General features: G+C 45.8%; 1 protein-coding gene across 1 annotated transcript; it reads right to left on the reverse strand.

Moving 5' to 3' along the window:
* Nucleotides 1–4,217: 4,217 nt before the first annotated feature.
* Nucleotides 4,218–17,298, reverse strand: LOC122540503 (T-cell surface glycoprotein CD3 epsilon chain-like). The gene is made up of 6 exons (XM_043676364.2): nt 17,071–17,298; nt 13,864–13,884; nt 13,540–13,737; nt 12,982–13,110; nt 9,440–9,528; nt 4,218–7,602 (listed from the first exon to the last, which is right to left on the reverse strand). The coding sequence occupies exons 1-6, from the start codon at nt 17,120–17,122 to the stop codon at nt 7,555–7,557; spliced, it is 537 nt and encodes a 178-aa protein (XP_043532299.1). The 5' UTR covers nt 17,123–17,298; the 3' UTR covers nt 4,218–7,554.
* Between the last annotated feature and the right edge of the window lie 6,658 nt (nt 17,299–23,956).

A 23,956-nucleotide genomic window follows, 5' to 3' on the forward strand; every position in this document is an offset into this window, starting at 1 on the left:
GAAGTGGCCCTGGGAGTCCTCAACATTGACTCTGGACCCCATGAAGTCTCATGGAGTCATGGCATCAATCACAGACAGGGAATCTCCCACTGATTACCATGTTCCATCCTCCCCGTCCTCGACTGATGAACCAGTGCTCCTCTACATTGAGCACCAACTGGATAAAACCCCGTCAGGGGTTAATATTCATGTTCTATTGGCTCCACCCATTCTCCGGATGACATACACAGTCCCTTGTGGACACAGGAAGTTCTAACTAAGCTTTTAGGGGGAGCAGATGGATTTATAATCACTCCATCAGGTCCCACTGATTCTGCCTTTCCAAATGTAACTGTTCATATCACGACTCTGCAATAATTCTCTTGTTATCTCAGGATAAGTGTTGTCACCTCTGTCACTAATCACTGCATAGGGGCCAAGGCAAAGCAAACGGAAAGGATGACTGGGGACAGCAAATGATTGCAAACAGTGAACTGCAGATACTGGAGATCTGACACAAAACCAGAAATGGTTGGCAAAGCTCAGCAGTTCTGACAGCATCTATGGAGTTGCAGGGTAACTGGACTTGAAACATTAACTCTGGCTTCTATCCACAAATACTGCAAGACCTACTGAGCAATTTCTGCTCAAATAGCCCTCACCCAGTCCCACCTCCTCCCAACCCCCAGACAGTATAGGTGGGGGTCCACTTGACCTCATGACACTCACTCTCTCTGACACTCACTGCCTCAGTGACCCTCATTCTCTGACTCAGAGCTCCTGTCTGTGGGCCTTGTAAGAGGAATCCAAGGCCATGACCGCAGCACATTAGCAGCTGCAGCTGAGGCTGGTGCTGGGCCTGCAACATTGAGCGATGTGACTGATAACTCTGTGGGACAAGTTACAAAGCTCAGAGAACAAGCATCTTACTGTAAACATCACAGCAACAAACCGCAACACAGTCCGCACCCTGCTCTCTGCAAACACTCTGCAGCCTACACACTACAAATGCACACAGCAACGTCGAGAGCAATGCAGAATTAACCTATTGCTGCCAGGCCATCCATTTCAACACAAGAAACTGCACTCTGTATCTAACCCCATGCTGTCCCTGTCCTGGGAGTGTTTGATGGGGGACAGTGTAGAGGGAGCTTTACTCTGTATCTAACCCCATGCTGTCCCTGTCCTGGGAGTGTTTGATGGGGGACAGTGTAGAGGGAGCTTTACTCTGTATCTAACCCCACGCTGTCCCTGTCCTGGGAGTGTTTGATGGGGGACAGTGTAGAGGGAGCTTTACTCTGTATCTAACCCCGCGCTGTCCCTGTCCTGGGAGTGTTTGATGGGGGACAGTGTAGTGGGAACTTTACTCTGTATCTAACCCCATGCTGTCCCTGTCCTGGGAGTGTTTGATGTGGGGACAGTGTAGTGGGAGCTTTAATCTGCATCTGATATGAGTTGTCTCCCAGCGAGAGAGAGAACAACAGTTGGACAGGCAAAGGAATGGTAACTGTCAGCCTGGGGAAATCATAGCTGCCACTCAATTATCGGTGTTTGCTCTCTGCGGACTCTATCTCCACTTATTGTTTGCTCCCTCCCAAACCACCCCCTGCCCCTCCCCGACCCACCCCAACTTCTGTATAAATACTATCCTTTTTCCTAGCTACCATCCATTCTGAGGAAAGGTCACTGAACCCGAAACGTTAACTCTTGATTTCTCTCCACAGCTGCTGCCTGACCTGCTGAATTTTTCTAGCTATTTCTGATTCTGTTTAAAGTAGTGCTCATCGGGTCAGCAATAATCGAGCTTGTTGGGCTAAGTTGTTAAACAGTGAGAAACGTAGAGAAATAATCAATGCCATGTCTGTAATTCTCCCCGGGCACTCTGATTGGGTCCGTAATGATTGTGGTGCGAGGAGTGGATGGAACATCATGTGGATGTAGGGCCCAGGGGTTCAGGTATTTGCTGTATCTCACAAACATTCACCACTCAGTGGTTAGCACTGCGGCCTCACAGCACCAGGGATCCAGGTTCGATTCCTGCCTCGGGTGAGTGTCTGTGTGGAGTTTGCACGTTCTCCCCGTGTCTGCGTGGGTTTCCTCTGGGTGCTCCGGTTTCTTCCCACAGTCCAAAGATGTGCAGGTCAGGTGAATTGGTCATGCTAAATTGCCCATGGTGATTGGTGCATTAGTCAAGGGTAAATATAAGCTACAGGAATAGATCTGAGTGGGTTACTCTTTGGAGGATCAGTGTGGACCTGTTGGTCTGAAGGGCCTGTTTCCATATTTTAGGGAATCTAATCTAATCTAATCTAAATATCCTGATTCATCTCTGGTCCTTGCTCAGACCCACAGGCTAGTTGTCTGTGGGTTCAGCATCCCTGATGTAACAGGAACACAATCTCTTGGCAGAATGCTTTCGATATCAGGACTTGTTTGCCCTTGAAAACAACAAGCTGCAAGCTGCCAGGTTGCTCTGTCTCTGTCTCTCCCTCTCTGGCCAAAATGAATAAATCTTCTCAGGCACGTCTTCAATTCTGTCTCACCATAGCTGGATAATAGTCTTTTGCAAATTCTTGAAGTTGATCACCTTCAACACAGGCTCTGGCCAAAATGTAACAGATCAGCCTTGAGAAAGCTCTTGATTTTTCTAACCTGGAGATCACCAAAGCAGATCAACAAGATTATCTTGGTCTTTGTGTGGGATGCATAAATCTGGACAGTGGGTCAGACAGATTCACCCTGGGATGTGGCTTGCATTCCACTTTGAAAACAAATCTTTGCAGATCATTGACTAATTTCATTGCATCATGTAGTTTGTTCTGTCAGTGCGTGTGTTCTATTTTTGCTATTTATTCCAGGATAAGGGATCACTGTCTTATTGCCTGTCCCTAATTGCCCAGAGGGCAGTTAAAAGTCAACCACATCTTTATGGGTTTGTGGCCAGACCAGGCAAAGACAGCAGATGTACTTACCTAAAGGACGATACTGAACCAGATGGGTTTTTATGACAATTGACAACGGTTACACAGTTGTCACTCAGCTAGCTTATTATTCCAATGTTTTATTGAAAATAAATGTCACTGCCGAGCCTGATGGGAGAATGAAGAGCAGAGGTTCAGAGAAATGCTTGTTGCAGGTCATGTGAATTATTTCAACACATGTGAAAGATGATACAGTGAGTGAACGCTCAGTAAACTGCAGTTTGTGACACCAGCTGGGAAAGAGCTCAGAGTAGACAGGCCCTTGAGAAGCTCACACCCACCTGGATATGATGGTAGCCTCTTTCTGTTTTTGCAATGGTTGACTGCACTCAGTGATGTGTAGCAATCTCTCAGGCTGTCACTCAGTGACTGGGATTGCTCCCAATCTGGGGGGACTGTTAATATCGCACTGTGGTTTATATAAGTCTTGCTACCAATCCTTGTTCCTGGTCTAAGCACCTATTTGATTTACAATGATAGAGGAATAATGACAAATGAGTTTTAACAAGTTTAGTATATTACATTAGTTATATTAGTATAAATTATATTATATTATATATTAGTATATTACATTAGTTTAGTATATTACATTAGTTATATTAGTATAAATTATATTATATTATATATTAGTATATTACATTAGTTTAGTATATTACATTAGTTATATTAGTATAAATTATATTATATTATATATTAGTATATTACATTAGGAACAATTTACATGAACTGGTTACACATTGATGTTAAGACTTTTGGGAGACACATCTGGCCCCTCTGAGATCCAGAGTGATTTCCCCAATTTCCCAACCCAGGATTTATGACAAAATCAAATTGAGTGCAGCTTAATGCAGTCGCCAACTTTAACCCTAATACAACATCCTCCCCAGTAACTGGAAACCAGAAATTGCATAAATGCAATATTCAGGATGTGAGTATCTCTGGTTAGGCATTTATTGGCATTACCCTGGAGAGGCTGGCGATGAGCTAACTTCTCAAACCTCCTGAAGGAATTATTAGGTAAGATGGCCAGACCCCAGTGAAACGTCCCCAATGTATTCTGGTCTCAAATGGGACAGCCCAAAAAATCAATCTCTCAGCAAGGAGGGATCAAGTGGTTCCTCTTCATTATTCATTTGCTCTCTGAGTTAGTTGCAAAAAGTTTAGTTAAAAGATGGATCCCTTAACTTGAGGATACGTTTCCTCAGACCCAATTAATTTATATTTTAATAGAAATAAATTTAACCAGGATTTCTTGAGTTTGTGAAAAAAATTAATTTTTAATTAGCAAATGCAATGTATAATAATAATGCAACATACAAATTAAACATGAGAAATGTGTCCAAAAAAGATAAAACCTAAAGTTGTGCAGATCAGTCTCAGGGTTGTTCATAAAGAGTAAATGGTGGAACATTGATAGTTGATCAGTTGATTTGGATTTTTCTGGCTTGCAGGTCAGTCAAACTTCTTTTGTCTGGTTTTCTTTCAACTGGCTTCTCACTCGGAGTGAGAGAATAATACCCTCCATGCAGCCACAGATGGGTAATTCAGTCTATTAGCACATGAGCACCTCAGACTACTGGCACACAAAGACCTGTCCTTGTACATACTTGAAAGGGGACAACATGAACCTGATTCTTACCCAGAATGCTCTCTTTTCTCCCATCATGCTCTCAATCTGAGACATTGATTATGATCCATGCTGTATGAATATCGTCACTGGGCAAGTAACCCTGAGACCCAGGTGAATGTTCTTGGGACAGGGTTCCAATCCCATCACAGCAGATAGAGAAATCAACTTCAGTTGTAAAACCTGAAATTAAACACTTGCCTAATTGTGACCACAGAACTGTCATCAATGATTGTCAAAGCCCTGCTTATTTGGGGAAGGAAATCTGCCTCCTTACATGTTCTGGCCTACATGTGAGTCAGATCCACAGCAATGTGGTTAACTCTGAAACACCCTCTGAAATGGTCTAGCAAGCTGCTTAGTTATATTAAATCCCCAAGAAGCCTGAAATAGGATGAAAACTGGCTGAACCACCTGACATCAACTCAGCCACGGGTTATGATGATAGCAAACCAGCCGTGCAAAGTCTTTCTTTACTGAAATTTCATGCTAAAAGTGAAACAGCTGCTTTTCACATGAGGCATTCAACACCTTGACATACTCACGGAATTATACCTTCCAGACAATGTCCCAGACCCCACTATCACCATTCCTGGATATACTCTGTCCCACCGACAGGACAGCCCCAACAGACAATGGTACAGTCAGGATGGGGTTGCCCGGGGAGTCCTCAACATTCACTCTGGGCCACATAAAGTTTCAGATCAAACACGGGCAAGGAATCTCCTGCTGATTACCACGTACCATCCTCGCTCAGCTGATGAATTGGTATCCTCCATGTGGAACAACACTTAGAGGAAGCACTGAGGATGGCAAGGGGACAAAGTGTACTCTGGGGGGTGGGGGACTTCAATGCCCACCACCAAGAGGCTCAACAGCAGTACTACTGTTTGAGCTGGTCGGGTCCTAAAGGACATAACTGCCAGACTGGGTCTGCGGCAGGTGGTGAGGGAAGCAACAAGAGGAAAAAACATTCTTGACCTCATCCTCACTAATCTGCTGACTGCAGATGTATCTGTCCATAACAGTATAGGTAAGAGTGACCACTGTACAGTCCTTGTGTAGACAAAATCCCCACCTTCACACTGGGGATACCCTCCATCGTGTTGTGTGACACTATCACTGTGCTGAATCAAACAGACTATGAACAGATCTAGCAATTCAAGACTGTGTCCCCTCCCCCTGACTCAGGGCTTGTCACCTGATGGGAGACTTTGAAGTGTCAATGACTGGAGCACTCATTAGTGTCTCCAGCATCTGAACTAATCCCCAGCCACATTGATCCTGTTAAACCCATGGCCAGTGATGACGGTTATGATGCCAACAGCATAAACAGCGAGTGACAGATCAGATCTAAGCTCCGCAGTCCTGCCACATCCAGTCGTAAATGGTGGTGGATGACTAAACAACTCACTGGAGGAGGCGGCTCCACAAATATCCCCATCCTCAATGATGGAAGATGGGACATGCTGATTGGTGGCCACAAGTGGACAAGAAGTGAACAGACTTCCCATTGTTCAGAGTCACCTGACACCTTCTCACTCCATCAACAAGAATAACAACTCTGCTGATTGGTCATTCCTTCAACGAATTGTTGGAATATTGTTAACTAAAGGACACAGCTGATAGGCTGGGCAACTGAACATCGAAAAATCACTTTTAAACAAACACAGAGAAAGGTTAAACAACGAGAAATTGCTGGAAAAACTCAGCAGGTCTGGCAGCATCTGTGCAGAAAGAAACAGAGTTAACATTTCGAGTCCTGCCAGGCTGGCTGAGTTTCTTTAGCAATTCTGGTCATTGTTGCAGATTCCCAACATCTGCAGTTCTTTAGTTTATTAAAACAGGTTGGTTTCTGTGAATCAGGTTTGACTTGGGCACACACCACTGGTTGAAGGTCTGTATCTAATAGGGAAGATTCTGAATGCGCACCTTCATGTTTCTCCCAGTGAGCACATTGGGGCTGGGACATTGAGTAAAACTTGAACACTCACAGGAGGGAACTCCACAAGCTCAGATTCCTTGACAGTGTTGGCTACTTTTTTAAGAAAGCAAATGGAGTTTTGGCATTTAAAGGACAAAATCAAAGGCATTTTTAACTTAAACCTGTGCAATCACTGGTTAGAGTCCAGCTGGGAGACTCTATCCTGGGAACTACACGTGGATCAGGGATATTTAGATTAGATTAGATTAGATTAGATTACATACAGTGTGGAAACAGGCCCTTCGGCCCAACAAGTCCACACCGCCCCGCCAAAGCGCAACCCACCCATACCTCTACATTTACCCCTTACCTAACACTACGGGTAATTTAGCATGGCCAATTCACCTGACCTGCACATCTTTGGACTGTGGGAGGAAACCGGAGCACCCGGAGGAAACCCACGCAGACACGGGGAGAACGTGCAAACTCCACACAGACAGTCGCCTGAGGTGGGAATTGAACCCGGGTCTCTGTCGCTGTGAGGCAGCAGTGCTAACCACTGTGCCACCGTGCCACCCACAAAGCTGGGCCAAGGGATATGGGCCAAGTGTTGGCAAATGGGACTTGGTCAGATTGGGATATCTGGTTGGTCTGAAGAGTTGGACTGAAGGGTCTGTTTCCATTTATAAAGATGGTTTCAGGATGAGGAGGGACATCAGGGAATGTGTAGACACTGGAGAAGCTGGGATTGTTCTCCCTGGAGAAGAGAGGAGTAAGAGGAAATTTAATTGAGAAATCTAGTAGCATGCGAGTTTCTCACCAATGTCTCTCATTCTTAGTGCAAATGTACCAGCATCACTGATGCCTCCCACGGTCGAATGATTTACTACAGCCCTGGTGAAGTACATAGCACTCACTTCAGGAGGGAGAATCAAGGTGTTTAGGACAGGCGTATGTTTATATTGTTGGGTTACTTGTGGGAAGGACAGTGAGAGAAATCCAGGAGATCAAGGAGGTGTAGGAGATCCATTTCTCACTCTGATTTATCGCTGCAACTTGTCGTAAACATCTCGCTGTCCACTTTTGATTGGCTGAAAAACAAAAATGTCAGAAGAGGAAAGGGAATCAGTTTTATAAATAACACTGAATGTAAACCATGACAGAGAGTGAGACAGTGAGAGGATGGGTATGGGGTGCTCTGAAGAGGTGATCGATGTAGGAAGCACAATGGAAAATCTGTGGGGGCTCACATCTTTGTTACAGACAATCTCGCCTCAGTCCAGAACACCCATGGGTGCTCTCCCTCTTTCCAGAACACCCATGGGTGCTCTCCCTCTTTCCAGAACACCCTTGGGTGCTCAGTATTTTTCTAATATCTGGAAACTTGACTGCACGGAGCCCTATTCACCATCACCTCTCAATAAGACACATTGTCACACTGCCCACTGAAATCTAGAGGCCATAGGTTTATGGTGAGAGGGGAAAGAGTTAAAAGGGATCTAAGGGGCAACGTTTTCATGCAGAGGGTGGTACGTGTATGGAATGAGCTGCAAGAAGAAGTGGTGGAGGCTGGTACAATTATAACATTGAAAAGGCAATGGGTATATGAATAGAAAGGGTTTGGAGGGATATGGGCCAAGTGTTGGCAAATGGGACTTGGTCAGATTGGGATATCTGGTTGGTCTGAAGAGTTGGACTGAAGGGTCTGTTTCCATGCTGTATGACTCTGTGACACTCTGTGACTCCCAGTCGCAAGACCGTGGTTTTAAAATTCTCATTTTTGTTTTCAAATCCCTCTTGATCTATGTAATCCCATCAAGACCCATGGGGTCCTCTAGCTTGCTGGTTTAATGGTACCATCCACTGAGCCCTTTAACTGAGAAATTCCCTCAGGTCCCTCTCAAAACTTCGACCTCATCTATGACTATTCATAAAACCAACCAGTCCAGAAGAGGCCCTTTGGCCCATCAAGTTTGCCCAATTGCGGATCCAGAATTCCTTAAATTCACTATTCGGGTTGGGAACAGCAATGGATTCAACACTATTCCAAAAGACTGAACTGTTGGTGTGGAGTGGGACCATGAAAACTGACTGACACTGTTCGATGGTAGTGTAACCACAGAAAGGGCTTGGGCAGAGTGTTGTCCAGGGGATTGATGGAGGATGGTGAGGGAGCAGGGTTTGTTAATGATCAGGAGGATGATGCTGGGCAGGATCATGGGATGGTGAAAGTGAGGACTGCAGATGCTGGAGATCAGAGTCAAGATCAGAGTGGTGCTGGAAAAGCACAACTCGTCAGGCAGCATCCAAGGAGCAGGAAAATCAACGTTTTGGGCAAAAGCCCTTCATCAGGAATAAGGCAGGGAGCCTCTGGGGTGGAGACATGAATGGGAGAGGGGTGGGGCTGGGGAGAAGGTAGCAAAGAGTACAATAAGTGAATGGGGGTGGGGATGGAGGTGACAGGTCAGAGAGGAGGGGGAGTGGATAGGTGGGAAGGGAGATTGGCAGGTGGGACAGGTCATGGGGACAGTGCTGAGCTGGAAGTTTGGAGCTGGGGTAAGGTAGGACGAGGGAAAATTAGGAAACTGGTGAAGTCCACATTGATGCCCTGAGGTCGAAGTGTTCCAAGGCAGAAGATGAGGCATTCTTCCTCCAGGCGTCGGGTGGTGAGGGAGTGGCGGTGGAGGAGGCCTAGGACCTGCATGTCCTCGGCTGAGTTGGAGGGGGAGTTGAAATGTTGGGCCACAGGGCAGTGTGGTTGATTGGTGCGGGTGTCCCAGAGATGTTCCCTAAAGCGCTGTGCAAGAAGGCGTCCAGTCTCCCCAATGAAAAGGAGACCACATCGGGAGCAACGAAAATCAGGGGATGGTTCAGGATTAGAGACTTCTATAATGATAGGAACTAGGAAGCATGGTCCACAGTCTTTACCGCGTAATGGGATTGTTCATGGGAAGCTGGCGTGTTGGTGCTTCGACCTCCCGGAGTCTCCATAGGTTCAAACTGCGGGTGGCGGAATTCTGTAAACAAAACAGAAGCAATTCAGAAAACGGGGCATGGATACATCAGCAGGCAGCTGTGTAGCAAACCCATGCTCATGGTTAGCTTAACAACCATTCACCACAGAGATACAAGCCACTGTCAATCACACAGGGACAGACCCTCACCCACCTACCATCTATCATGGCCAACAAAAGAGGAGTTTTCATCAATCTCCTACACTGTCTCCCCCCATCAATCACTCCCAGGGCAGGGACAGCATGGAGTTAGATACAGAGTGAAGCTCTCTCTACATCATCCCCATCAAACCCTCCCAGGCCCAAACAGTATGATGCCATGAGGATCTCTTGCAGTTTTGGGACAGGTTGAATTCTGTTGGTGGTTGGTTCCTGTCTGAGCAGGTGCAGTGGTTATAGTGCAGTGTTTATGGGGCGGGGGTTATGGGGCGGGGGTTATGGGGTGGGGGTTATGGGGTGGGGGTTATGGGGCAAGGGATATGGGGCAAGGGTTATGGGGCAAGGGTTATGGGGAAGGGGTTATGGGGAAGGGGTTATGGGGAAGGGGTTATGGGGAAGGGGTTATGGGGCAAGGGGTATGGGGCAAGGGGCATGGGGGGGTTATGGGGCAGGAGTTATGGGGAAGGGGTTATGGGGCAGGGGTTATGTGGCAAGGGTTATGGGGCGGGGTTATGGGGAGGGGTTATGGGGAAAGGGTTATGGGGCAATTGTTATGGGGCAATTGTTATGGGGCGGGGGTTATGGGGAGGGGCTATGGGGCGGGGTTACAGGGTGGGGGTTATGGGGCAGGGGTAATGGGGCAAGGGTTATGGGGCAATTGTTAGAACATAGAACATAGAACAGTACAGCACAGAACAGGCCCTTCAGCCCACGATGTTGTGCCGACCACTGATCCTCATGTATGCACCCTCAGATTTCTGTGACCATACGCATGTCCAGCAGTCTCTTAACTGTCCCCAATGACCTTGCCTCCACAACTGCTGCTGGCAACGCATTCCATGCTCTCACAACTCTCTGTGTAAAGAACCCGCCTCTGACATCCTCTCTATACTTTCCGCCAACCAGCTTAAAACTATGACCCCTCGTGTTAGTCATTTCTGCCCTGGGAAATAGCCTCTGGCTATCGACTCTATCTATGCCTCTCATTACCTTGTATACCTCAATTAGGTCCCCTCTCCTCCTCCTTTTCTCCAATGAAAAAAGTCCGAGCTCAGTCAACCTCTCCTCATAAGATAAGCCCTCCATTCCAGGCAGCATCCTGGTAAACCTCCTCTGAACCCTCTCCAAAGCATCCACATCTTTCCTATAATAGGGCGACCAGAATTGGACGCAGTATTCCAAGTGCGGTCTAACCAAAGTTTTATAGAGCTGCAACAAGATCTCACGACTCTTAAACTCAATCCCCCTGTTAATGAAAGCCAAAACACCATATGCTTTCTTAACAACCCTATCCACCTGGATGGCAATTTTAAGGGATCTATGTACCTGCAGCCCAAGATCCCTCTGTTCCTCCACACTGCCAAGAATCCTGTCTTTAATCCTGTACTCAGCTTTCAAATTCGACGTTCCAAAATGCATCACCTCGCATTTATCCAGGTTGAACTCCATCTGCCACCTCTCAGCCCATCTCTGCATCCTGTCAATGTCCCGCTGCAGCCTACAACAGCCCTCTATACTGTCAATGACACCTCCAAACTTTGTGTCATCTGCAAACTTGCTGACCCATCCTTCAATCCCCTCATCCAAGTCATTAATAAAAATTACAAACAGTAGAGGCCCAAGGACAGAGCCCTGTGGAACACCACTCACCACAGACTTCCAGGCAGAATATTTTCCTTCTACTACCACTCGCTGTCTTCTGTTGGCCAGTCAATTCTGTATCCAGACAGCTATGTTCCCCTGAATCCCATTCCTCCTGACCTTCTGAATGAGCCTAACATGGGGTTATGGGACGGGGGTTATGGGGCGGGGTTATGGGGCGGGTTTCTCTGATTGGATGAGCTGACAGTTGTCATGGGGCAATTGTTATGGGGTGGGGGTTATGGGGCGGGGGTTATGGGGAAGTGGTTATGGGGAAGGGGTTATGGGGCAGGGGTTATGGGGCGGGGTTATGGGGAAGTGGTTATGGGGAAGGGGTTATGGGGAAGGGGTTATGGGGCAAGAGGTATGGGGCAAGGGGTATGGGGCAAGGGGTATGGGGTGGGGGTTATGGGGCAGGGGTTATGGGGCAGGGGTTATGGGGCAGGGGTTATGGGGCGGGGGTTATGGGGCAAGGTGTATGGGGCAATTGGTATGGGGTGGGGGTTATGGGGAAGGAGCTATGGGGCGGGGTTACGGGGTGGGGGTTATGGGCAGGGGTAATGAGGCAGGGATAATGGGGCAAAGGTTATGGGGCAATTGTTAGAACATAGAACATAGAACAGTACAGCACAGAACAGGCCCTTCAGCCCACGATGTTGTGCTGACCACTGATCCTCATGTATGCACCCTCAAATTTCTGTGACCATATGCATGTCCAGGAGTCTCTTAAATGTCCCCAATGACCCTGCCTCCACAACTGCTGCTGGCAACGCATTCCATGCTCTCACAACTCTCTGTGTAAAGAACCCGCCTCTGACATCCTCTCTATACTTTCCTCCAACCAGCTTAAAACTATGACCCCTCGTGTTAGTCATTTCTGCCCTGGGAAATAGTCTCTGGCTATCGACTCTATCGATGCCTCTCATTATCTTGTTTACCTCAATTAGGTCCCCTGTCCTCCTCCTTTTCTCCAATGAAAAAAGTCCGAGCTCAGTCAACCTCTCTTCATAAGATAAGCCCTCCAGTCCAGGCAGCATCCTGGTAAACCTCCTCTGAACCCTCTCCAAAGCATCCACATCTTTCCTATAATAGGGCGACCAGAACTGGACGCAGTATTCCAAGTGCGGTCTAACCAAAGTTTTATAGAGCTGCAACAAGACCTCACGACTGGGACAGGGGTAATGGGGCAGGGGTAATGGGGCAAGGGTTATGGGGCAAGGGTTATGGGGCAATTGTTATGGGGCAATTGTTATGAGGTGGGGGTTATAGGGAAGGGGCTATGGGGTGGAGGTTATGTAGCGGGGGTTATGGGCACTGGTTATGGGCCGGGGGTTATGGGCCGGGGGTTACAGGGCGGGAGTTACGGGGCGGGGGTTACGGGGTGGGGGGTTACGGGTGGGGGTTATAGTGCGGGGGTTATGGGGCAAGGATTATGGGGCAGAGTTTAAGGAGCTGGGGTTTTGGGACGGGGGTTATGGGGTGGGGTTTTGGGGCGGGTTTCTCTGATTGGATGAGCTGACAGTTGCTCCTGCAGATCCCTCGTCAGCTTCACTGAATGATTCTTTCTGTTTCAAACTCTGCTGGCAAATATTGCAGCTTAATTCAGAAAAGCACAACCAGCAGCTGGATTGACAACAATTTTTTTTAAAATCCCACCTTTCGAGTGTCCTCCTCGCTTCTTGGCAAAACAATAAACACCCGTGACCACCAAGAGGGTAAACAACAGATCTCCACAAATGATTCCAATCACTGTGCCCATGCCGAGGTCAATACAGTCTCCACAAACTGGGGGAAGGAGAGAGAGAGAGAGACAGTTTCATCACAAGGTTGTTTACACTTCACCAGAATAGACTTCACCTGTTGGATACGCTGGAATTAACACAGAAACCAGCCATTTAGCCAAACTGTCCAGGTTCCTCACAGTGTTCCCTCTCTCACTGAGGTACCATTTCCTTCCTGCCTCTTTTTAAATAACACTTGCACTCAGCAGAGACCAGACCAGATGGATTGTAGCAATGTCTGCATTACCCTGAGATACATGGTCTGAGAACTCTGAACATTTCATTCAGGGAACGATGAGGATCAGGAACGTTAATAGAGTTCAAATTTGATTAGACCTGAAATTTTGTTTCCCCAACAAGACAGTTGCTAACACTTTCAATCCCCTCGCCCACTCCCTCCAAATCATTCTTCTGAATATGTTTGTGCAGTTACCTCTCACATTGACATAAAAGTAACGTTTTTTGTTGTTAGCTTCACAACGGAAATGGCCTTTTGAAATGCCATTGTTGGCTGATAAAGTGAGAGTTTTTTCCTTTCCCAATTCACTTGTGCCAGTCCCTTCAAACCAGGAAGCAGGTTCATCCAATGGGCAGGTTAAAGTCACTGAGTTCTCATTCACTGTCACGACATCTATGAGGAGAAGTAAAGTCTCAATCAGAAATGTTGTAGAAACCTGTAACATTAGCCTGTTGTTAAACACGTTAGGAATTTGTTTAATTTCAGAAATCAGGATGAAAAGTTGTGAAGTTTTCTCACCATGTTCCCCTTCTGAGATCCCTGTAAGAGACAGAAACAAACTCAGTTGCATTCTTATATTCCAGTCACACTTACATAGTCATTCTTTAATAGCTATTCCTTCAGTTTCATTTCTGTTCTTGTTACTGTCCATTTTGAATGAAAGTTGCTGTGGGGATTCTCCCCTGGTTTGGGCGACAGGGGATCTGCTAGGGTGTGTGTACCCCAGGGTGTTGTACACATGGGGGAGTCTGGTTAGATGGTTGGCTGGACACCAAGACATGACTTCTATTCCTGCACTGGCTGAGGTTAGCACAAAGGACATTACCTGCACTGTGTCCATCATCAAACCAACAGGACAAGCTACAGAGCAGCTCCAGGATGAGCAGCAAAACCTTAAACGATTCAATAAAATGAAAATACCACAAAGTGACTTGTTCTGTTCATTTCTCAGTTTTATTTCTAATCCTGTTTTGCTTTCCAGCTATCTTATGAAAAATTCCAATAATGTCAGGAAATATTTCTTAGCTTAAAATTAAAATAGTGTAGAAATGAATAACAACATTTATTGATGACACCTGCAGGGATGAATGAGGTTAGGAGCAGAGGAATTTGGCTGAATGGCTGTTGCTGGACATTCCATATTTCAACAGAAATCCTCCATTAGTAAGATCTCAAAGCTAAAAACACTAAACATGAAAGTGAAATGACAAGTTAAATTAAACATTTCTTAGAAAACGTAAATCAATTTTGTTTATTTATGACTAAGAGATGAAGAAGGGATGTGAAAAATAATACTGTGGGGAGCATTAGAAAATCTAAAGTGTTTTGTAAGTAAACTCCAAGCAGGAGAATTACCAGGGAAAGAGCAGAGCCCATTACAGATCAAAGTGACAATCTGTGTGTGGAGCCAGCAGTCAGAGCTCAGGTTTTAAATAAGTAGTTTTTGTCTGAAAACACTATCAAAAAGGATGATAAAGGTATAGAAATCAGAGAGAGGGACTGTGAAAGACTTGGACAAATTAGCACTGGGAGGGAGGAGCTTTAGCGGTTTTAGCAGGCTTAAAGGCCCAAGCCCAGAGGAGGTGCATCCAAAACTGCTGTGGGAGACAAGAAAGGGAATTTCAGGGAATCTGACATTAATTTTCAAATCCTCTCTGGCCACAGGAGAGATTCCAGAGAACTGGAGAGCATCTAAAGTAGTGCCATCATTCAAGAGGCTGGTAGGGATAAATCAGAAAAATATAGGCCAGTGAGTCTACAATATATGGTAGGGGAACAACTGGAGAAAGTCTGATGAACAAAATTAATCTCCACTTGGAGAGGCAAGGATTAGTCAAGGCTAGTCAGCAGACTGTCAGGGGGTGGTTATGTCTCATAAATTTGATTGAATTTTTCTGGGTGCGGGTAGTGCAGTTGATGTCATTAACATTAACTTTAGTAAAACGTTTGATATGGTCTCACACGGCAGACTGGTTAAGAAGCTAAGAGCCCATGGGATCCAGGACAATTTGACATATTGGATCCAAAATTGCCTTAGTGGCAGGAAGTAGAGGTTGATGGTGGTCAGGTGTTTTTGTGATTGGAAGTCTATATCCAGTAATATACCTGCAAGTTTGTTGTGTACATTAATAATCTAGAAAGTAATGTTAGAAAGTATGATCAATAAATTTACAGATAATATGAAATTTGGTGCTGTGGCAAATAGTGAGGATGATAGAGGTGGGCTGGTCAGATAGGTTTAACGGCAGCAATTGGAATTTAATGCTGAAAAGTGATGCATTGTGGGTGAACTAACAAGGCAAGGTGAACACGTGGAAAAGTCGGACCCAAGGACGTAGAGAGGAGCAGATTTACCTTGGTGTCCAGATTCATAGATCTTGAGAGGAGCATGACAGGTAGATAAACTGGTTAGGAATGTCTTTATCAAACCAGTATATGGAAATGTATAAAACATTAGTGAGGCCACAGTTGTAGTACTGTATGCAGTTCTGTTTGCAACACAATAGGAAGGATGGGATTGCACAAAAGAATGTACAGAGGAGATTCACCAGGATGTTGCCTGGTCTGGAACAATTTAACTATGAAGAGAAACTGGATTGTCTGGGGTTGTTTTCCTCAGAACAGAGATGGTTGGAAGTGTCCAAAGTTCTGAGGGTGCAGATAGAACAGAAACATTTCCCCGGAGTAAAGTGGTCAGTAACAAGGCGGGCACAATTTTAAGATGAGGAGCAGGAGGTTTAAAGAGGATTTGAGGAAAGATATTTTTCACACAGAGGGTGGTGGACTTTTGGAACTCATTGCCTAAAAGGAAGGTAGAGGCAGAAGCCTTCGTGACATTTGAGAATTGTTTAGATGAACACTTGAAATATCACAAGTTTGTGGGCAAAGTGCTGGGAAATGGAATGAGAATAGATCATTGCCTGATGATTAGCACAGGCATGATTGACAGAAGGGGCTCTTTCACAGCTGCAAAATCTTAATAACTCGATCAGTTAAATATCTAACAGTCAGGGAAGTTCTGCCAGCATTGATTCCAAGTAGTTGTCAGTCCGTTCCCAAACAGTTAGTCATAATGTGACAAATCAGCATCGCAAAAAGAGGATGGCCCCACAAAGACAGGTTGAAACTGTTTAATCCATTAATCCATTAACCCAATAATCTATTAACCCATTAACACTGTGTAGGTGTGCCAGTTTTTTAATGAAAGCTGTCTAACACTGAACCTAATTTGAATTTTGGATGTGGGGTTTCGAATTAGCTTTATCCATTTTTGATGTTGTTTGAAGGTTAAATAATTGGCAAAGTCAGGGACACACACTCCTGCTTTTCATTAAAATACTGTCATTGCATCTTTTACATCACTGAGGGATGTCAGGCCCTCAATTTAACATCTCATCCAAAAGAAACACTCTCTCAGCAATGACCCTCCGATAGTGCGGCACTCTCTCAGCACTGACCCTCCGACAGTGCGGCACTCCCTCAGCACTGACCCCCCTGACAGTGTGGCACTCCCTCAGCACTGACCCTCCGACAGTGCGGCACTCACTCAGTAATACAATGAGCTGTCAAACCCTTGGTTATGGGATCAAGTGCTGTTGCAGAGTCAATCATGTGACCAAATGGTGGAACTGTTTTGAAGACGATGTGGAAGATTAATAAAAACTAACGTAAAGTTCCATAACCATCTTTTCTCCAAAGTTTGTACTGACCATGAGCTAAACTCACCAAACAGCAGAATGACCACAGCCAATAGAGTTATGGAGCATTGTCCCTGCATCCTCACAGTCCAGTAGGCAGCAGGACAGACTTGTTTAAAAATTGCGAGGTTGCTGCTGCAAGTTTCTTTGAGAAACGTCCAGAAAGAGGAAATGAAGCATGAGGTGAGGTGTCGGTGACAGCAGGAGATTAACTGAAGCCTCAGTGTGAATCAATCTGCAACTCTCGCTCAGTGGGGCTTATGATGTGCTTGCAGGTTTGATAGCTGCTGTTGATGGAGCTCTGAGTATTGAACAGGAAATAAAGCAGCAGCAGCAGGGCTGAGTGCAGACCACAAACTTATCACTAACATCTTACCTCAGAGACTGAAACCTGCAATAGACATCCTCCACAAAACGCAATTTCCATGATAACTCATTCAACATGTTCCAGTCAACACAAACATTCTGAAATATCAGATACACAGAAGAGATAGGAACTGGAATCTAATCGAGGGGTTCAGTTGGTTTATATATAGAATAACATATACCCAGGAGTGAATTACAGACTGGAATCTAATCGAGGGGTTTGGGCTTATAGTGAATTACTATGGAAGAGTCAATTAGTCCTGGAATAAAACATAAGTCTCAGTAATAATAATGTAGCTTCTTGATTATCATCTAAACCTGCATGTTTCACCCCACCTCCATCAAGAATGCTGTCAATGTGTCCTCATAAAATATCAAAGATGCCTTCAAAAAGGTGGCTTCTTGATTGTCTGAGCTGAGATGTCACTTTTTTATAAAACTTTAAACTATCTCGGGAATGTGACTTGAAAGAAATTCTGGGATTTACATGTTAATGAATCGAAATTTGCAACCCATTCTAAGTGATTAAAGTGATTAACAGCAATCTGGGTTTAAGCCCTTCCTGATGAAGGGCTTTTTCCCAAAATGTCGATTCTCCTCTCTACGCGGGAGTCCTCCCCCTTTCTCTCGGGGATCTGGGGTGGAGGGTGCTGCACGCAGCAGTCCCCTGCAACCACAGATTGCGGTGGTTCACGGACTCCCAGCCCAACTGCTTGTTCTGTGGCGCTGTGGAGTCCGTGGACCACGTGTATATTGGGTGTGGGCGTTTGCACTCCCTTTTTGATTTCCTTAAAAACCTTCTCCTCTGTTTTTGGCTGCACTTCAGTCTCACGCTCCTGATCTTTGGGCACCCGGTACGGAGGAAGGAGGGCAGGTCTGAAGACCTCCTCGTGGGTCTGCTCCTGGGCCTGGCCAAACTGGCCATAAACAGGTCCAGGCAGCGGGCCGCGGAGGGGGTCGTTAGGGCCGACTGCCTGCCCCTCTTCCGCGGTTATGTTAGAGCCCGGGTGTCCTTGGAGAAGGAGCACGCGGTGTCCACCAACACCCTGGAGTTGTTCAGGGAGAGGTGGGCGCCGCAGGGAGTGGAGTGCATCATTTCTCCCTCCAATTCTATTTTGATTTAGTCCCTGCCCTCCCCTTCACTGTTTTGATCACACAGCACTGCCCTTTGATGTGAAGGGCAGTGTTTGTCACTGGCCACCCGGGTGTTTTCCTATCTTCCTGGTGGTGGAATTTGAATAAAGATTGGTGCACTTTGTGTCTTTCACTGTGTCTCACACCTGCACACACACACCATGGGTGCTGGGGAAAAAATAAGCACTACCGCAGTTAGGTGGTAGTGTGGGGGTTAAATTATAGAAAAAGGAGAGAAAAAAAATGTCGATTCTCTTGCTCCTCAGATACTGCCTGGCCTGCTGTGCTTTTCCAGCATCACACTCTTTACTCTAATCTCCAGCATCTGCAGTGCTCACTTTCACCTAGCAATCTAGGTTTGTTCAATACATCGCATACTTTGATCTTTTACTATAAATTCTGTGTCCTGTGATCCTGCCCCACAAGCTACCTGAAGAAGGAGCAGCGCTCCAAAAAGCTTGTACTTGTTGGACTATAAACTGATGTGTAATTTTTAACTTCAAATAGTTGATTGCAGATGCAATGAGGAGACAGCAGGGTGTGGCTTTAAACTGTATTAAATGGTGAGACAGACAATACTGCCTCCTGCTGGCAGTAACAACTGAAGCGCCAGGTCCTTTTAAAAACCTTTCAATCAATTCAGTGGCCTTTCTGTATTCACTGATATTTTTATAATTAATAACCTAAAATGTGAAAGACCAATGCAAAAATTATTTTAATATCTACTGATTTATTTCTGGAGCTGAACATGATACAATTTAGAGATTAATTCCTAACTCCTGGATGTTTGGCCAGTCTGAAAGATTAGAGGTAGGTGAAGGTATTGACTGGGGTCAGGGACTGGCAGCTGTGGGACTGGTTGACGGGACAGCTCTGAAAGGGTTAATATGAAAGATTGCCCCAGTCTCCTTTTGGGTAATGGTGTTGTAAGGGGAAAGGAACACTATTTTGATCCAAATTACCATACAATGCCCTTTTTGAATGTCCCCCTTGAACCTGTCTCCATCATATTTCCAGGCAGTGCATTGCAGACCCTACCTACTCACTGTGTGAATAAGCTCAGCAATTCAGAGATATTCATGCCCCTCTGGAACCTTCCTCCTTCGGGGATTCCACATCTCTCCACTGCTTTGTACTCCGCAAAGGTCTGAGCTTTATCCATCTACGTTCCCACATTAATGAATTTTCAGCACTTCATGACATTGACCTCTTCTTTAATTGCCTTTGCCTCTATGCCCGTTTCTTTGGACAAGAGTCCTCAACCCATCCCATAGAGTTCTTCACCCACCTCCAACACTCTCCCCCCACCTGGACCCTTCCCTCTGGCTGTTTACCCGCGCTCAACTTGTTCATCGACAACTTTGAACTGACATTGGTCACCTCAATTTCTGTGCCCCCCTCATCCATTCCAATCTATCTCAATAGACAATGGACAATAGACAATAGGTGCAGGAGTAGGCCATTCAGCCCTTCGAGCCTGCACCACCATTCAATATGATCATGGCTGATCATCCTTAATCAGTATCCTGTTCCTGCCTTATCTCCATAACCCTTGATTCCACTATCCTTGAGAGCTCTATCCAACTCTTCCTTAAATGAATCCAGAGACTGGGCCTCCACTGCCCTCTGGGGCAGAGCATTCCACACAGCCACCACACTCTGGGTGAAGAAGTTTCTCCTGAGCTCTGTCATAAATGGTCTACCCCGTATTTTTAAGCTGTGTCCTCTGGTTCGGCACTCACCCATCAGCGGAAACATGTTTCCTGTCTCCAGAGTGTCCAATCCTTTCATAATCTTATATGTCTCAATCAGATCCCCTCTCAGTCTTCTAAACTCAAGGGTATACAAGCCCAGTCGCTCCAGTCTTTCAGCGTAAGGTAGTCCCGCCATTCCAGGAATTGACCTCATGAACCTACGCTGCACTCCCTCAATAGCCAGAATGTCTTTCCTCAAATTTGGAGACCAGAACTGCACACAGTACTCCAGGTGTGGTCTCACCAGGGCCCTGTACAGCTGCAGAAGAACCTCTTTGCTTTTATACTCAATCCCTCTTGTTATGAAGGCCAGCATGCTATTAGCCTTCTTCACTACCTGCTGTACCTGCATGCTTACCTTCATTGACTGGTGTACAAGAACACCCAGATCTCTTTGTACTGCCCCTTTACCTAAATTGATTCCATTTAGGTAGTAATCTGCCTTCCTGTTCTTGCCAGCAAAGTGGATAAGCATACATTTATCCACATTAAACTGCATCTGACCACTCACCTAACCTGTCCAGGTCACCCTATAATCTCCTAACATCCTCCTCACATTTCACCCTGCCACCCAGCTTAGTATCATCAGCAAATTTGCTAATGTTATTACTAATACCATCTTCTATATCATTAACATATATTGTAAAAAGCTGCGGTCCCAGCACTGATCCCTGCGGTACCCCACTGGTCACTGCCTGCCATTCCAAAATGGAGCCGTTTATCACTACTCTTTGTTTCCTATCAGCCAACCAACTTTCAATCCAAGTTAGTACTTTGCCCCCAATACCATGTGCCCTAACTTTGCTCACTAACCTCCTATGTGGGACTTTATCAAACGCTTTCTGAAAGTCCAGGTACACTACATCTACTGGATCTCCCTCGTCCATCTTCAGAGTTACATCCTCAAAAAATTCCAGAAGATTAGTCAAGCATGATTTCCCCTTCATAAGTCCATGCTGACTCTGACCTATCCTGTTACTACTATCCAGATGTGTCGTAATTTCATCCTTTATAATTGACTCCAGCATCTTTCCCACCACTGAGGTCAGACTAACTGGTCTATAATTTCCTGCTTTCACTCTCCCAACTTTCTTAAAAAGTGGTACAATATTAGCCACCCTCCAATCCGCAGGAACTGATCCCGAATCTATCGAACTCTGGAAAATAATCACCAACGCATCCACAATTTCTCGAGCCACCTCCTTCAGTACCGTGGGATGTAGACCATCAGGCCCCGGGGATTTATCAACCTTCAGACCTAACAGTCTCTCCAACACCAATTCCTAGCAAATATAAATTCTCTTAAGTTCAGGCCCTTCAGCCACAGTTACCTCAGGGAGATTGCTTGTGTCTTCCCCAGTGAACACAGATCTGAAGTACCAATTCAATTCTTCTGCCATTTCTTTGTTCCCCATAATATATTCCTCTGTTTCTGTCTTCAAGGGCTCAATTTTAGTCTTAACCATTTTTTTGCCTTTCACATACCTAAAAAAGCTTTTACTATCCTCCTTTATATTGTTGGCCAGTTTACCTTCGTACCTCATTTTTTCTCTGCGTATTTCCTTCTTAGTAATCCTCTGTTGTTCTTTAAAAGCTTCCCAGTCCTCCGTTTTCCCACTTATCTCTGCTATGTTATACTTTTTCTCTTTTGACTTTATATGTTTCTTAACTTCCCTCATCAGCCATGGCCACCCCTGTCTCCTCATAGGATCTTTCTTCCTTTTTGGAATGAACTGATCCTGCAACTTCTGCATTATACCCAGAAATACCTACCATTGTTCCTCCACTGTCATCCCTGCTAAGGTATTGCACCATTGAACTTTGGCCAGCTCCTCCCTCATAGTTCCATAGTTCCCTTTATTCAACAGAAATATTGTCACTTCCAATTGTACCCTCTTCCTCTCAAATTGTAGATTGAAGCTTATTGTATGAAGTGACTACACTCTGTGTTTTCAGATACAACCCTGATTTTGTCATTAAGCTTGCTGATAAGGTGTGGTGTAAAATTATGTCCCAATACATGTGTGAATCATAATGTAACACATGTATTGGGCCAAGCAGTGGAATGTGGTGAAAGGGTTAAAATTGTGTCCCAATACATGTGTGAATCTAACCGAAAATGGAAGGTGTCGCTTAGTCCCGTGTGAATCTTATTGCACACCTTCCCGTGTGAATCTTCTTATCTGTATGTGACCAGAATGGAATGTGTTTTTCAGCCTTGCTCTGCTGTTCACATGAATGTTTAGATCTCGAAAAGAGTATATCAGCTGGAAAAGTCTCCAGTTCGGTAGAGTCTGCTCCGGGGTTGCGTTTAACCGCCGAGCGTGGGTTGTTGGCAACCGCTGTACGAGAACTGACGGCTCCCAGTTCCGGTAACACGTAGAGTGAGTATAAACCAGACCCGTTGTAAGTACGAGACCTGGTTGTGGCGACGCTGCGGGGAATAAAACACTTATATTCTAGCAGACTCGCCTCTTGGCTGTTTGTTCTGTGTCAGACTACTTTCCTGCGAGCCTGGTCCTTGACCTTGAGAATTTTTTAAAACATTTTGGCGTAGTCGGCAGGATGAATCGCAATTGAGGAAAGATTTTGATACAGAACAATGATTTGGAAAAAGGCTAAGAAACCAGAGGAACAAACTGTGGAGGTCCCGACCGTCCCGGGATGGCATGGGCCGTGGCATGGCGTGGCAGTTTGTTTGAGAAATGGTGGGGGGCGACCGGAGAACTGGGAGGCCGAGGGCGTAGGAACCCCAGGGTCGCTGCTGTCCACCCTTGAGAGGATCCCAGTCCTGCCGAAGAACCCCTTGCCTGGGGTACAGCGGAGGATGTGGGCCTGTGCGGCGGCTTGTAGACAACAGTCAGACAAGCGCCAAAAAGCTGAAGCAGAATTAGCCCTCCTGAAACATGAGCAGGGACTCAGTTCGGGAGATGCCTCTATGTTGAGGCAGGAAATTATGAAGTTAAAAGCTGAATTGACAGCATTAACTGAACTAGCAGGACGAACTATTATGTATCTGTCTGCTAAGAAACGGAAAGAGAAAAGGAAGGTCCCTCGAACCCCGGACCCAGTACAAGTACGGGCGTTTGTAGCCCAGTTAAATAACGGGGATCGGTGGGATATCGATCATTGGGATGGGAACATTTGGGGAGATTCAGATGATCAGTACGAAGAGGACCCACCCGTACTCCAAGCTAAACCAGTGGTTAGGAGAAAGCAGGTTCAGAGACGTCTCCCAGTGCAACGGGAGGTAATGTTAGATGAGGAAGGAAACCCTATACGGAATGAACAAGGGGAGGCAATTATGCATGAATTACCGCGGGCTCAGCCTCCTGCAGAATTCTCTGAATTAACGGAAGACTTCACTACCGATGAGGTGCTGTTTATCACCCAGAAAACCCGACGTAATCCTGGGGAGCCGTTAGAGCTATGGCTAATTCGGCTCCTCGAGGAAGGGGGGCAACAAGTGCAGGTAGACTATCAGGATGTTCCCAAGTTTGGTGGATTAGCAAAGGATGCTGCCATAGACCTGGAGTACCGCAGACAAGCCAAGGATATGGTAATAGATCGCAGTATGGGGACCTTATTTGGGATGTATGCCAGGGCAGTGGCCGAACAGTATCCCTTCCCGTCCGATTGGCCCCCCTTGGAAGGAACTTG

Source organism: Chiloscyllium plagiosum, unplaced genomic scaffold (assembly GCF_037043375.1).
Source record: "Chiloscyllium plagiosum isolate Xiang-an unplaced genomic scaffold, Cpla_swu_hap1 HiC_scaffold_29, whole genome shotgun sequence".
Classification (NCBI taxonomy): domain Eukaryota; kingdom Metazoa; phylum Chordata; class Chondrichthyes; order Orectolobiformes; family Hemiscylliidae; genus Chiloscyllium; species Chiloscyllium plagiosum.

Coding starts and splice junctions, on each gene's coding strand:
- LOC122540503 (XM_043676364.2), bottom strand. CDS start 17,122: ATGCAGGGACAATGCTCCATAACTCTATTGGCTGTGGTCATTCTGCTG. Junction 13,111..13,539: donor CTTTTATGTCAATGTGAGAG/GTAACTGCACAA, acceptor TCCTTCCCCCAG/TTTGTGGAGACTGTATTGAC. Junction 7,603..9,439: donor ATGAACAATCCCATTACGCG/GTAAAGACTGTG, acceptor TTTGTTTTTCAG/CCAATCAAAAGTGGACAGCG.